At 43.3% G+C, this 15,640-nt stretch overlaps 1 protein-coding gene across 4 annotated transcripts in view; it reads left to right on the top strand.

Annotated features, from left to right (window-relative positions):
- The window catches only part of LOC140185138 (suppressor of tumorigenicity 14 protein homolog), a 141,055-nt gene that overhangs the window by 56,712 nt on the left and 68,703 nt on the right, over positions 1-15,640 (top strand). For all 4 annotated transcript variants that reach the window (XM_072238500.1, XM_072238497.1, XM_072238498.1 and 1 more), the window contains exons 6-9: positions 134-169; positions 352-586; positions 1,502-1,641; positions 10,041-10,135. In XM_072238500.1, coding sequence (XP_072094601.1) covers positions 134-169; positions 352-586; positions 1,502-1,641; positions 10,041-10,135 — 506 coding nt within the window. The remainder of the gene's footprint in view (positions 1-133; positions 170-351; positions 587-1,501; positions 1,642-10,040; positions 10,136-15,640) is intronic.

Below are 15,640 nucleotides of genomic sequence, written 5' to 3' on the forward strand. Positions count from 1 at the left end.
GAGTGATGGGAATGATTGAGAAGGGGAGGGAAGTTGAGGGATGTGGTGAGGGAGGGAATGAGAGGTAGAGAGGACTGCATGGGGTGAGAATATCTGCTCCAGGACTGAGCTGAAACCTGCACTCTGTTTCCAGGTGCTGATCCACAGAAGGTGAAACCACCAAAGGACAGTAAGTACCGAGGATGCTGATTGAAGGGGAGTTATGTTCTGTCAGGTATCTGAATGGTTTTCTCTGTTTGTGTGCTGCTTTGTCTGGAGGTTGGGAACAATATTTATCTGTGGATTTGGAGTGTCTGAGCACCAAAAAAAGACTTGTAAGTATTTTATAATTGTTTTCACTTTCCCTGACAGAAAGCTGCTTCTTTGATCTGCATGCATTCCCTGAAGAGGTCAGCACGTTCACCTCACCTGGATTCCCCAATTCCCCTTACCCTGCCAACTCCTGGTGCCAGTGGGTTATTCGGGCAGATCCCAACCATATCCTCGAACTCAAGTTTGTGACCTTTGACCTGGAAAATATTTGCCGCAATGACTTTGTAGTGGTCTATGACTCTCTGAGTCCAATTGAAAAGCGCGAAATAACAGAGTAAGTAAAGAGCTATTAGGTGCCAGCAAATTCTCGTTTGGTTCACTATTCAGCAGCGTATTCCCTGAAATTCTGACCTTCAGAGACATTCAAAACTAAGTCTTAAAAAAAATCATTGCTCAAATATTGGAATCAATAAAAAAAAGTATTTTAAGTTTTCTATATTAAATTTTAAACTGTGTGCTTAAAAGTTAATGATACCAACAGAAACAATGTAGCTGTTGCCCTCTAATGTAATCAGAAGGGAGTTATTCTCTTCGCCTTTTTAGGATTGCTATTTGCTGCCTCTTGGGACACACCGTCCAAGAGTCCAGTGCTGGAGTGTGAAGGAAGATGTGTAAGACCATAAGAAATAAGAGCAGAATTAGGCCACCTGGCCCATTGAGTCTGCTCCACCATTTGATCATGGCTGATTTAGTATCCCTCTCAACCCCATTCTCCTGCCTTCTCTTTGTAACCTTTGACACCTTGACTTATCAAGAACCTATCAACCTCAGCTTAAGTATACCCAATAACTTGGCCTCCACACATGTCTGGAGCAATGAATTTTACGGATGCACCCCAGAAGAAATTATTCTTCATCTGTTCTAAAGGGCTGCCCTCTGTTTTGAGGCTGTGTTCTCTGGTCGTAGACTCCTCCACTATTGGAAGCATCCTCTCCACATCCACTCTATATAGGTAGGTTTCAATGAGATCCTTCACCTCCAACTCGCTCCCCCCCCCCCCCCCAGTTCTTCCAAACTCCAGTGAGTACAAGCATAGAGTCATCAAATGTTTTTCATACATGAACCCTGTGAACAAACAGCAGTCAGCAGCATCAGACCTTCTGTCTTTATGTATGCGTGGAAGTTCCTGAACTTGCTGGCACTTCTGGCAATATGCAATGTATCTGATCTTCTTTCTTCTCATTGTCAGGCGCTGTGGCGTATACCCTCCAACCAATGCACTCAAGTTAATATCTTCTCGCAATGTGATGCTGGTGACCTTGATGACAGATGACGATGAGAATTACCCAGGTTTCAAAGCAGAGTTCAGACAACTTCCAAAGAGAGGAGGTAAAATCTCTTCACGTGGGCACCCATGGGGAGGGGTGTGATCTCAGCCACAGATTGTGATTCGATTCGCAAACTTGACACAGAAGCTCAATCAGGATTCTGAACCTTCCCCACCGTTCTGTGTGAGCATGGCTGATCATTGAAATTCAGTGCTCTGACCTGCGTTTTCCTGAATGTCCTTGAGCTCGTCAATTTCATCAACTTTCCCTCTGACTTCCAACCTGCCTTCATTTACTTGGTCCATCTCTGACATCTCTCTCCCTTTTCTCGATCTTTTTGTCTCCATTTCTGTAAATAGACTATTTACTGATATCTTTCACAAACCTACTCTCACAGCTATCTTTACCATATCTCTTCCTACCCTGATACTTGTAAAAATGCAGAGCATCTGCATTGAGATGGAAACCAATGAAATGGAAACAATCCAATGAACATATTAAAATGTTCATCACGATATTAAACAAAATTGAGGAAAGCGTTTTGCCCTGTTTAACCCCTCCAAAGATAAGGATTGGCCCAATCTCCACCACACCTGTTGGCAGGATGAGGCTTTCCATTCTAGAACATCTATGCGGGGTACTTTCCATTCTAGAACCCCCTTTTTTCAACAAACAGGGTTTTCCTTGAACCACTATTGATACTGCCCTCACTGCAATCTCCTCCATTTTCTACACCTCTGCCCTCACCCCATCGTTCTGTCCTTATAACAGGGATAGTTTCCTTTGTCCTTGCAGTACCTACTACCCCATGAGCTTCTGTATCCAGCATAGCATCCTCTGGAACTTAAGCCATCTCCAATGTGATCTTACTACCATGTACATCTTTCCTTCAACCCTTCTCGGCTTTCAGCAGGGATTGTAATCCATGTGATTCACTTGTCCACTCATCCCTCCCCACTGATTTCCCTCCAGGCACTTATCTCCGCAAGTGTGAGAAGTGCGACACCTGCCCATTCATCTCCTCCTTCACCACCATTGAGGGCTCCAAATGGTCCTTCCAGGTGATGTGACAACTTCACCTGTAACTCTGTTGGGATCACCTATTGTATTTGGTGCTCCTGGTGTGGCAGCCTCTACATTGGTGAGAACAGACGTGGATTAGGGGACTGCTTTGTTGAGTATTTTTGCTCTGTCTGCCATAAAAGGCAGGATTTCCCTGTGGCCATTCTGACATATCCATCTATGGCCGCCTCTATGTTAAAATGAGGCCAAAATCACGTTTGAGGAGTAACATCTCGTATTCTGTCTGGACAGCCTCCAACCTGACGGCATGAACATCGATTTCTCTAACTTCTGGTAATTTCTCCTCCACCCTTCTCTCTTTTTCCATTGCCTGTTCTGGTTACCCCCTCAGTCTTTCTCCTCACCCCCCTCTGGTACTCCTCCTACCCTTTCTTCCACGCTTCTCTGCCTTCTCCGATCAGATTTGCACTTCTTCAGCCCTTATAAGACCATAAGACATAGGAGCAGAATTAGGCCATCTGGCTGATTCAATCATGGCTGATCCTGTTTTTTTTTTCTCCTCCTCAACCCCAGTTCCTGGCCTTCACCCCATAACCTTTGACACCATGTCCAATCAAGAACCTATCAATCTCTGCCTTAAACACACCCAACGACTTGGCCTCCACGACTGCATGTGGCAACAAATTCCACAAATTCACCACCCTTTGGCTAAAGAAATTTCTCCACATCTCTGTTTTGAAAGGGCGCCCCTCTATCCTGAGGCTGTGCCCTCTTGTCCTAGACTCCCCCACCACGGGAAACATCCTTTCCACATCTACTCTTTCTAGGCCATTCAACATTCGAAAGTTTCAGTGAATCCCCCTCATCCTTCTGAATTCCAGTGAGTACAGACCCAGAGCCATCAAACGTTCCTCGTATGATAACCCTTTCAATCCTGGAATCATCCTTGTGAACCTCCTCAGGACCCTCTCCAATGCCAGCACATCTTTTCTAAGTTGAGGGGCCCAAAACTGTTCACAATATTCAAGGTGAGGCCTCACCAGTGCCTTATAAAGGCTCAGCATCACATCACTGCTCTTATATTCTAGACCTCTTGAAATGACTGCTAACATGGCCTTCCTCATCACCAACTCGAACTGCAAGTTAACCGTAAGGTTCTGCACAAGGACTCCCAAGTCTCTTTGCATCTCAGATTTTTGGATTTTCTCCCCATTTATAAAATAGTCTACACATTTATTTCTACTACTAAAGTGCATGACCATGCATTTTCCAACATTGTATTTCATTTGCCACTTTCTTGCCCATTTTCCTAATCTGCCTCAGCCCTTCTGCATCCTGCCTGTTTCCTCAACACTACCTGCTGCTCCCCAATCTTCGTATAATCTGCAAGCTTGTCAACAAAGCCATCTATTCCATCATCTAAATCATTGATATACAGCATAAAAAAAAGTGGTCCCAACACCGACCCCTGCGGAACACCACTAGTCACTGGCAGCCAACCAGAAAAGGATCTTTTTATTCCTACTTGCTGCCTCCTACCAATCAGCCAATGCTCTAACATGTTAGTAACTTTCCTGTAATACCATCGGCTCTTAACTTGGTAAGCAGCCTCATGTGTGCCACCTTGTCAAAGGCCTTCTGAAAGTCCAGATATACAACATCCACTGCATCCCCTTTATCTATCCTACTTGTCATCTCCTCAAAGAATTTTAACAGGTTCGTCAGGCAGGATCTTCCCTGAAGGAAACCATACTGACTTTGACCTATCTTGTTATGTGTCACCAAGTACTCCATCACCTCATCCTTAACAATTGACTCCAACATCTTCCCAACCACTGAGGTCAGGCTAACTGGTCTATAATTTCCTTTCTGCTGCCTTCCTCCTTTCTTAAAGAGTGGGGTGATATCTACAGTTTTCCAGTCCTCTGACACCATGCCAGAGTCCAATGATTTTTGAAAGATCATTTCTAATGCCACCACAATCTCTAACGCTACCCCTTTCAGAACCCGACGGTGCAGTTCATCTGGGCCAGGTGACTTATGTACTTTTAGTTCTTTTAGCTTTTTGAGCACCTTCTCTCTTGTAATAGTAACTGCACCTACTTCCTTCACACACTGCAACATCAGGCATACTGCTAGTGTCTTCCACAGTGAAGACTGACGCAAAATACTCATTTAGTTCATCTGCGATCTCCTTGTCCCCATTATTATTTCTCCTGCCTCATTTTCTAGTGGTCCAATGCCCACTCTCATTTCTCTCTTATTTTTAACATACTTGAAAAAACTTTTCCTACTCACTTTGATATTATTTGCTAGCTTGCTTTCATATCACCTCGCAACTTCTTATTCATCCCTCCTCCCTCAGCTTCCTACCTCCCCCTTATGTACTTTCACCTATCACCTGCCAACTTGTATTCCTTTGTCCACCGCGCTCCCCCCCCCCCTTTCCAGTCCCAACGGAAGGTTCTCAGTCTGAAGCATTGACTGTTTATTCTCCTCCATAGATGCTGCCTGACTTGCTGAGTTCTTCCAGCATTTTGTGTGTGTTGCCAGGTGAATTTTATCATATTATGATCACTGGTTCCTAAGGGTTCTCTAATCTTAAGCTCTGTAATCATTTCCAGTTTATTGCACAACACCCAATCCAGAATAGTTGATCCCCTGAGCTGCTCTAAAATGCCATCTTGTAGACATTTTACAAATTCCTCCTCTTAGGATCCAGTAGCCACCTAATTTTTTCAATCTTCTTCCATATTATTATTCCCCATGATGAACGTAACATTGCCCTTTTAACATGTCTTTTCTATCTCCTGTTGTAATTTGTAGCTCATATCTTTGCTACTGTTCGGGAGCCTGTACATGACTCCCATAGGGACCTTTTTACCCTTGCAGTTTCTTAGCTCTACCCACAATGATCCTATGTCATCTCTTTCTTAGGATTTGATTTTTTTTTAACCAACAGAACCATCCCACCCCCTCTGCCTACCTGCCTGTCCTTTTGATACAATGTGTATCCTTGGACATTAAGCTCCCAGCTATAATTTTCTTCCAGCCACAACTCACTGATGCCCACAACATCTTAGCTGCCAATCTCTAACTGTGTGACAAGATCATCTACCTTATTCCATTGTGTGCATTCAAATATAATACCTTCAGTCCTGTATTCATCACTCTTTTCAATTTTGTTCCCCTTTTCCATGCATCTCATCTTGTTGACTGAAATTTTTCCCTATCATCAACCACTCCGTGCTAGGAGTCTCACTACACATTGCCTCTGTTTGTAAACCAACTACCTCATCCTCAGCACTATCACTTGAGTTCCCATCCCCCTGTCAGATAAGCTAAACCCTTCCGAACAGCTCTAGCAATCCTGCCCACAAGAATATTGGACCCCCTCGGGTTTAGTTGTAACCTGTCCCTTTCGTACTGTTTATAGAGGACATCTGCTTGTACTGCGTAATGATATGCAAAGCCATAATGAGGTAGATTTTGCGATCCATCTTAGAGTCCATCCCATCATCCAAAGTGACTTTTCAGTAGATTTATTTATGTGGGATAGAAACTGTCCTCGAACCTGGTGGTGCAAGCTTTCAGGCTTCTGTATCTTCTTCCCAATGGGAGGTATGGGGGAGGTGGATGAATCCATAGTTTTATTTCTTTAGATTAAGGACCCTGGTTGGGATCAATTTTCTTGCTCTTTCTCAAGAATCCACATTCTACACTACACAGAATAGTATGGCCCCTTCCCTAGTTAGTTTCTTGACTTATTAGATCCCCCTCCACGGTAATGTCCCTGGTGGTTCAACCAGTCCATTTGTACTTTAAAATCACTCCTAATTACAGTTGTGTCTTAATTGCAAATATCTCCTGTTTCCTGTGTTTCAGGGACAAACAGTCCCATCAACATTATCTGCCCCTTGATGATCTTTAGCTCCATTCTGACAGATCAATAATAGAGTTCTGAGATAAGACCGTAAGACCATAAGACAAAGGAGCAGAAGCCTTCTCACCATAACCTTTGATGCCCTGGCTACTCAGATACCTATCAATCTCTGCCTTAAATACACCCAATGACTTGGCCTCCACTGCTGCCCGTGGTAACAAATTCCATAGATTCACCACCCTCTGACTAAAAAAATTTCTTTGCATTTCTGTTCTGAAAGGGCGCCCTTCAATCCTTAAGTCATGCCCTCTCATACTAGACTCCCCCATCATGGGAAACAACTTTGCCACATCCACTCTGTCTATGCCTTTTAACATTCGAAATGTTTCTATGAGGTCTCCCCTCATTCTTCTAAACTCCAAGGAATACAGTCCAAGAGCGGACAAACGTTCCTCATATGTTAACCCTCTCATTCCCGGAATCATTCTAGTGAATCTTCTCATACCCTCTCCAACGTCAGCACATCCTTTCTTAAATAAGGAGACCAAAACTGCCCACAGTACTCCAAGTGAGGTCTCACCAGCACCTTATAGAACCTCAACATCACATCCCTGCTCCTATACTCTATTCCTCTAGAAATGAATGCCAACATTGCATTCGCCTTCTTCACCACCGACTCAACCTGGAGGTTAACCTTAAGGGTATCCTGCACGAGGACTCGCAAGTCCCGTTGCATCTCAGAACTTTGAATTCTTTCCCCATTTAAATAATAGTCTGCCTGTTTATTTTTTCTGCCAAAGTGCATAACCATACACTTTCCAACATTGTACTTCATTTGCCACTTCTTTGCCCATTCTTCCAATCTATCCAAGTCTCTCTGCAGCACTACCGGCCCCCCCCCCTATCTTCGTATCATCAGCAAACTTAGCCACAAATCCATCTATTCCATAATCCAAATCGTTGATGTACAATGTAAAAAGAAGCGGCCCCAACACGGACCCCTGTGGAACACCACTGGTAACCGGCAGCCAACCAGAATAGGATCCCTTTATTCCCACTCTCTGTTTCCTGCCATTCAGCCAACGCTCTATCCACATATGTAACTTTCCCATAATTCCATGGGCTCTTATCTTGTTAGGTAGCCTCATGTGTGGCACCTTGTCAAAGGCCTTCTGGAAATCCAAATATACAACATCCACTACATCTCCCTTGTCTAGCCTACTTGTAATTTCTTCATAATGTCCTCCCTCACTATTGTGCTCATTTCCCCTGTTGTTGTTGTTCCATCTTTTTACTAGTTCTTTGTTAATATTGAATATCTGTCTGCTTATTTCCTGTATGGAGCAGTGTTCTGTACTGTGTGTGGGATGTGGGAAGTCTGGGAACCTCCAATCTCCCAGATAACCACATCTGCACTAGGTACACCGAGCTGCAACTCCTCGGAGAGCGTATTAAGGATCTGGAGCTGCAGCTGGATGACCTTTGGCTCATACAGGAGAATGGGGAGGTGATAGTCACCCCTAGCTTGTAGGAGGCAGGTAATTGGGTGACTGTCAGGTGAAGGAAGGGAAGTGTACAGTCAGTGCAGAGTACATCTGTGCCCATTTCCCACAATAATAAATGTACCACTTTAGATACTGTTGAGGGGTCGACCTAGGGAGACAAGGTGAGGAGGTCCTGAAGAGAGATTTTAGGGAGCTAGGTAGAAAGCTGAAAAACAGGACCTCCAGGGTACTAAACTCTGGATTGCTGCCCATGCCACATGTCAGTGAGGGCAAGAATAGGATGATTTGGCAGATGAATGCATGGCTGAGGAACTGGTGCCGGGGGCAGGGGTTCAGATTTATGGATCATTGAGATCTGTTCCGGGGAAGATACGACCTGTACAAAAGGGATGGGTTACACCTGAACCCAAGAGGGTCCAATATCCTTGCGGGCAAGTTTGCTAGAGTTATTTGGGGAGGGTTTAAGCTAATTTGGCAGGAGGATGGGAACCAGAGTGATGGTGCTGAGGATGGGTTAGTTGGTTTACAAACAGAGGCAATGTGTAGTGAGACTCCCAAGCAAGGAGAGGCTGATGATAGGACTAAATTGCAATCAACAGGATGAGTTGCAACGTAAAAGGTAGACAAAGTCGAAAAGGGTGAATACAGGATTTGGAGGAGTTATATTTGTATGCACGCAGTGTATGGAATAAGGTAGATGAAGTTGCAGCACAGTTACAGATTGACATTGAGGGCATCACTGAATCATGGCTGAAAGAAGATTATAGCTGGGAGCTTAATGTTCAAGGATCCATATTGTTTCGAAAGGACAGGCAGGTAGGCAGAGGATAAGGTGGCTCTGTTGGTTAAAAAATGAAATCAAATCATTGGAAAGAGGTGACATATGGTTGGAAAGTGTTGAATCATTGTGGGCAGAGCTAAGGAGCTGTAAGGGTAACAAGACCCTGATGGGAGTTGTATACAGACTCTCAAACAGCAGTAAGGACATAGGCTGCAAATTACAATCAGAAATAGAAAATACATGTCAAAAGGATAATGTTATGATAGTCAATATACAAGTAGATTGGAAAAATCAGGTTGGTACTGGATCCCAAGAGGGGGAATTTTTCGAATGCTTCTGAGATGGCTTTTTTTTTTTGGATCTTCTGTTGGCGTTTCTGTAGCTCTGGGTTTTTACAGGGTGGGGTTGCTAGCCCCTTGCCCAATCCTCTTCCTTTCACGGCTGGATTTGGAGTTGCAAAGGTGTTTAACAGGCTCCTAAATAGGCACAATGGAAATACAGAGAATGGAGTAATATGGACACTGTAGGCAAAAGGGAGTTAGGTATTTAAATACTAGTTTAATTATTTTGGGATAACACTATGCTGAAGGACCTGTTCCAGCGCTGTACTGTTCTATGTTCTGTGTTACTGTGTTTCCACGTGCACCCTTCCTACTGCTGGGTACCAGGGGGAAAATCTGGCTGTCCCACCTGATGGCTGAGTCCTGGCTGGGTGGGCTTAACGGGTTGGTGATTGGTTTCCACTGCGCATGCATTCATTAGCCAATTCCACGTTTGAAATCAGCAGCAATTTCCAATTCATTTCATCTCTGTGAGGTCATTTTGCCGAATAAAACCTATCCCTGAGGAACAAACAGTCTATTGAAGGAGCTCAGCAGGTTGAACAGCATCCGTGAGAGGAAAGGAATTGACACCATTTTGGGTCAACACACTGCACCAGATCTTCCTGTGGAATACTGGCTCAGCCATCAATGACCCTCAGTGTCCCTAGCCCAGGTCAACATGTTTCTGTGGCAGTGCTGAATTTGATTACATTTCTTTATATGATACTTTACTGGGAACAAAAATACAAATGCTGAATCGTGTTGAGCTTCTTACAGCTGGATATTGGGATCTCACCAAGGCCTCCCTGAGATTTGATTAGTGCAACTCCTGCTGTTGATCTTGTTTGCTGTTGTGACTCTGCTTTTGGAATCCATGTGTCTCTGTTCCTGTACTGATGTGTAAGCTGCCCTTCACTAACCAGAAAGGTCACTTATTTCTGACAGAGTGCAATGAGATACTGGAAGGATCTGGGAACATCTCTTCCCCCTATTACCCAGCATATTACCCTCCGCGAGCAGACTGCACCTGGACTTTGAGGGTAAGTTTGAATCATGACGTTGTCACTCCTCTTTCTTACTCCATTGTATCTGCTGTGTGACAGTCCAGTTAGCAACCGATGCACTCAGAGAGTCATACAGCACGGAAGTAGTATCTTTCAAATGTTTTAATTGTACCCACCTCTACCACTTCCACTGTCAGTTCATTCCATTTACTTACCACACTCTCTTTGAAAAAGTTGCCCTGTGGGTTGTCCTACTAAATCTTTGCCCTCTAGTTCTGTAAGGCCGTACGACACAGGAGCAGAATTATGATATTCAGCCCATTGAGTCTGTCATCCAATCACAAACGATTTATTATCCCTCTCTGCCCCATTCTCCTGCCTTCTCCCCGTAACCATTGACACCCTGTCTAATCAAAAACCTATTAACCTCTGCTTTGAATGAACACAATGATTTGGTCTCCACAACCATCTGTGGCAATGAATTCCACAGATTCATAACACTCTGGCTAAAGAAGTTCTCCCTCATTTCTGTTCTACGTGGACATTCCTCCATTCTGAGGCTATTAAGAAGCATCCTCTCCACATACTGTCTGTCTAGGCTTTTCAATATTCAATAGATTTTCGATTCCCAAACTCTGGGAAGAAAATTGTGTGCATTTACTATGTCCTCATGATTTTTTTTCCAGATTTGAGATTGTTTAATGTCATTTCCTATACACAAGTGTAAAGGAGAACAAAATTATTAATCCGGATCCAATGCAGCACAAAAAAACACAATGCCCATAAATACATAAGACAGCTTAGTGATTGTCCATAAAGTGACGTTAGGCACAGGAGTGTCTGTACATAAGGTGACTGACAGAACTGTTTTTGAGTCTGGTGGTCCTGGTATGGATGCTATGGAGTCTCCTCCCTGATGGGAGTGGGACAAACAGTCCATGAACTTCATGATATTACTGGCCCTTTTCCGGCATCTTTCTGTATATATGTCCTTGGTGGCGGTTAGGCTGGTGCTGGTGACACACTGAGTAGTTTTGACTACCCGTTGTAGAGCACTCCTGTCCGCTGCACTGGAGTTTCCGTACTATGCAGTGATGCTTCAAGATCATTCTTCAGTCTCCTACGTTACATTGGGGAAAAAACCTGGAATAAAAACAGAAAATGCTGGGAATATGCAACAGTTTAGGCAACTGAACTAAAATTTTAAGTGGGTGCACTTTCATCAGAATGAACAATATAAGAATGAAATAAGCTTAAGAAAGTTTTATGAATGTGAAAAAGAATTGATGAAGGGTGCAGAGAGGAACCAGGAGTGACTGAATGTCACAAGGGATGAGGTTTCACTTGTGCATCGGAGAGACTGAAATGTGAAGAGCCAAGAGAGGGGAGAGAAAACGAGTGTTGGAAATGTGAGCTGCAGGACTGTGTGACTGAAGTTGTGGAGTTTTGAGAGCCGTGTCAGAAGGTGGACCTGCTGCTCCTTGAGCTTTGTTAGTCTGCAGGAAGTTGAAGAGAAAGAGGTCAGACAGGAATGGTGAATTAAAATAACTGGACGCTTAGGTTAGCCCTCTGCAAAGCAGAAAAATAATCTGCATTTGATTACTTCAGAGTAAATGTGATCATATGAAGGTGCCGAATGTAGTACACTGGATTAACAGGTGCAGTGAATCACTGCTTCATCTGTTAGAGTCCCTGAGCCACAGGAAGGAAGAATGTGAATTGGCCATTGTTGTAATTCCTTTGGTTGAATGGGAAGATGGAGGAGTGTGGGTTTTGATGTTGACACAAGTGGTCCAGAACTTAAAAATGAGGGTAGGGGAAGGTGTGTCTGATGGGATTGGAAATGACAGGACTTTACTCGTGAATTTGGAGGTTGGTACGGACAGCCCTTCTGGGTGGGAGCAGAGGGTGACAGTGAAAAGATAAAAGGATAGAACGGTTGCTGTTGAGAGCCTTGCCAAGTATGGTTGTGCCCTGACATCTGACAGAAGAAGTGGGAGAAAGGCATTGGGGCTCTGGGGATGCAGGGTGGGAGTGAGTTGCTGTGAGAGTCCATTACCTCTCCTTTGACTTCACACCCTCCTGAAGTCCGTTACGACTGTGCTTACCATATTTACGTCCTGTGCAGACATTGCAATGATGTCATTACAACTTTGAGGTGCCAGGTAACTGGAAGACAGGGAATGTGATACCTTGTGCCCTGTGGGAGTAGGCGTAAACCACGCAAACTGGTTAGTTATTCCAGTCTTGCTGGTAGAAAGTTATTCAAAAAATTCTGAAGGGCAAATTAATTGATATTGAGAAAAGCAGGAATTAATCAAAGACTGGCTTTATGTAAGTCATACCTGGACCTTTCCTGGGTCACCAGTCCTGAATGCGACTAACTTGCCCACTTCTATCATGTCACACCCTCCGTTGTCGCCCTCTGTTGTCACCCTCTGACCTCTATTATATAACCATATAACAATTACAGCACGGAAACAGGCCATCTCAGCCCTTCTAGTCCGTGCCGAACTCTCACTCTCACCTAGTCCCATCAACCTGCACTCAGCCCATAACCCTCCATTCCTTTCCTGTCCATATAGCTATCTAATTTAACTTTAAATGACAACATTGAACCTGCCTCAACCACTTCTGCTGGAAGCTCATTCCACACAGCTACCACTCTCTGAGTAAAGAAGTTCCCCCTCATGTTACCCCTAAACTTTTGCCCTTTAACTCTCAACTCATGTCCTCTTGTTTGAATCTCCCCCACTCTCAATGGAAAAAAAACCATCCACGTCAACTCTATCAATCCCCCTCATAATTTTAAATACCTCTATCAAGTCCTCCCCTCAACCTTCTACGCTCCAAAGAATAAAGACCCAACTTGCTCAACCTTTCTCTGTAACTTAGGAGATGAAACCCAGGCAACATTCTAGTAAATCTTATCTGTACTCTCTCAATTTTGTTGATATCTTTCCTATAATTCGGTGACCAGAACTGTACACAATACTCCAAATTTGGCCTTACCAATGCCTTGTACAATTTCAACATTACATCCCAACTCCTATACTCAATGCTCTGATTAATAAAGGCCAGTATATCAAAAGCTTTCTTCACCACCTTATCCACATGAGATTCCACCTTCAGGGAACTATGCACCATTATTCCTAGATCCCTCTGTTCTACAGCATCCTTCAATGCCCTACCATTTACCATGTATGTCCTATTTTGATTAGTCCTACCAAAATGTAGCACTTCACATTTTTCAGCATTAAACTCCATCTGCCATCTTTCAGCCCACTCTTCTAACTGGTCTAAATCTCTCTGCAAGCTTTGAAAACCTACTTCATTATCCACAACTCCACCTACCTTAGTATCATCTGCATACTTACTAATCCAATTTAACACCCTATCATCCAAATCATTAATGTATGTGACAAACAACATTGGACCCAGTACAGATTCCTGAGGCACACCACTAGTCACCGGCCTCCAATCTGACAAACAGTTATCCACCACTACTCTCTGGTGTCTCCTGTCCAGCCACTGCTGAATCCATTTTACTACTTAATGTTAATACCTAATGATTGAACCTTCCTAACTATCCTTCTGCGTGGAACCTTGTCAAAGGCCTTACTGAAGTCCATACAGACAACATCCACTGCTTTACCCTTGTCAACTTTCCTAGTAACCTCTTCAAAAAAAAATTCAATAAGATTTGTCAGACATGACCTTCCACGCACAAATCCATGTTGACTGTTCCTAATCAGACCTTGTCTATCCAGATAATTATATATACCATCTCTAAGAATACTTTCCATCAATTTACCCACCACTGATGTCAAACTCATAATTGCTAGGTTTACCCTTAGAATCCTTTTTAAACAATGGAACAACACGAGCAATACGTCAATCCTCCGGCACCATCCTCGTTTCTAATGACATTTTTGAAATATTTCTGTCAGAGCCCCTGCTATTTCCACACTTAACTTCCCTAAAGGTCCTAGGGAATATCCTGTCAGGACCTGGAGACTTATCCACTTTTATATTCCTTAGAAGCGCCAGTGCTTCCTCTTCTTTAATCATCATAGTTTCTATAACTACCCTACTTGTTTCCCTTACCTTACACAATTCAATATCTTTCTCCTTAGTGAATACCGAAGAAAAGAAATTGATCAAAATCTCCCCCATCTCTTTTGGCTCCGCATATAGCCGTCCACTCTGATTCCCTAAGGGACCAATTTTATCCCTCACTCTCCTTTTGCTATTAATATAACGTAGAAACCCTTGGGATTTATTTTCACCTTACTTGCCAAAGCAACCTCATATCTTCTTTTAGCTTTTCTAATTTCTTTCTTAAGATTCTTATTACATTCTTTATATTCCTTGAGCACCTCATTTACTCCAAGCTGCCTATATTTATTGTAGATATCTCTCTTTTTCCGAACCAAGTTTCCAATATCCCTTGAAAACCATGGCTCTCTCAAACTTTTAACCTTTCCTTTCAACCTAACAGGAACATAAAGATTCTATACCCTCAAAAGTTCACCTTTAAATGACCTCCATTTCTCTATTACATCCTTCCCATAAAAGAAATTGTCCCAATTGTTCTAAATCCTTTCGCATCTCTTCAAAGTTAGCCTTTCTCTAATCGAAAATCTCAACCCTGGGTCCAGTCCTATCCTTCTCCATAATTATATTGAAACTAATGGTATTGTGATCACCGGATCTGTTGCCAAACCAGTTCTGAATATAAATTGCTGGCTTGGACCCCATGGACTCTAACCCTTTGGAACAGTCTTTCATCTGGGAACTTGTCGAAGACTTATTCAAGGCCATGTAAACTGCATCTGCTGTATTGTCCTCATTAATGTCCTTTGTAATTTCCTCAAAAAGAGGAACTTTTTTTGCCTTTGTTGTGCGAATGTGTCTTTTCTTCAAAAGTCTTTCATTATTTTGTGTTTTACCTTTTGACTTTGGCCCTCCTGGATGTGATCCCTTCAACTCATCAAAATTACTCCTCCAGTGATGTTTGTCGTGTACTATATCCACAACAATTCCTGTTGCCCAAGTGCTCTAACCATGTCCCACCCGCCTCTCTGTTCCTTTGTGTTCAACACATCTTTTGCTAGGCATTGTGGAAGAATTCCTCATCATTTGCTTTATGAGGGAGATAAATTATGTCTCCCTCATAAATCATTGGTTAAGTGCTGGACATTTGTTTTTCTCATCTCATCCCTGATACTTGGAGTTCTGTTTTATCACAGTGTAGGATGGGTTGGTTGTGCTGGAGAGCGTGTCAGGAGTTTTACCCAGGATGTTGCCTGGACTGGAGAGCCTCAGTTACAGGGAGGGACTGGACGGGCCGAGCTTGTTTTCCCTGCCGCGCCATTGGCTGAGTGGTGATCTGATATAAGTGTACGACGCTCATAGATAGGGTAGAGAGTCAGAATTTTTTTCTCATAGCTGATGTATCATTTGCAAGAGGGCATAGGTTTAATGTGAGAGGAGGAAGTTTAAAGTAGATCTGAAGGGCAAGTTTTACTGATGTTTAGA

The sequence above is a fragment of the Mobula birostris genome, chromosome 20 (genome assembly GCF_030028105.1).
Source record: "Mobula birostris isolate sMobBir1 chromosome 20, sMobBir1.hap1, whole genome shotgun sequence".
Taxonomy (NCBI): Eukaryota; Metazoa; Chordata; class Chondrichthyes; order Myliobatiformes; family Myliobatidae; genus Mobula; species Mobula birostris.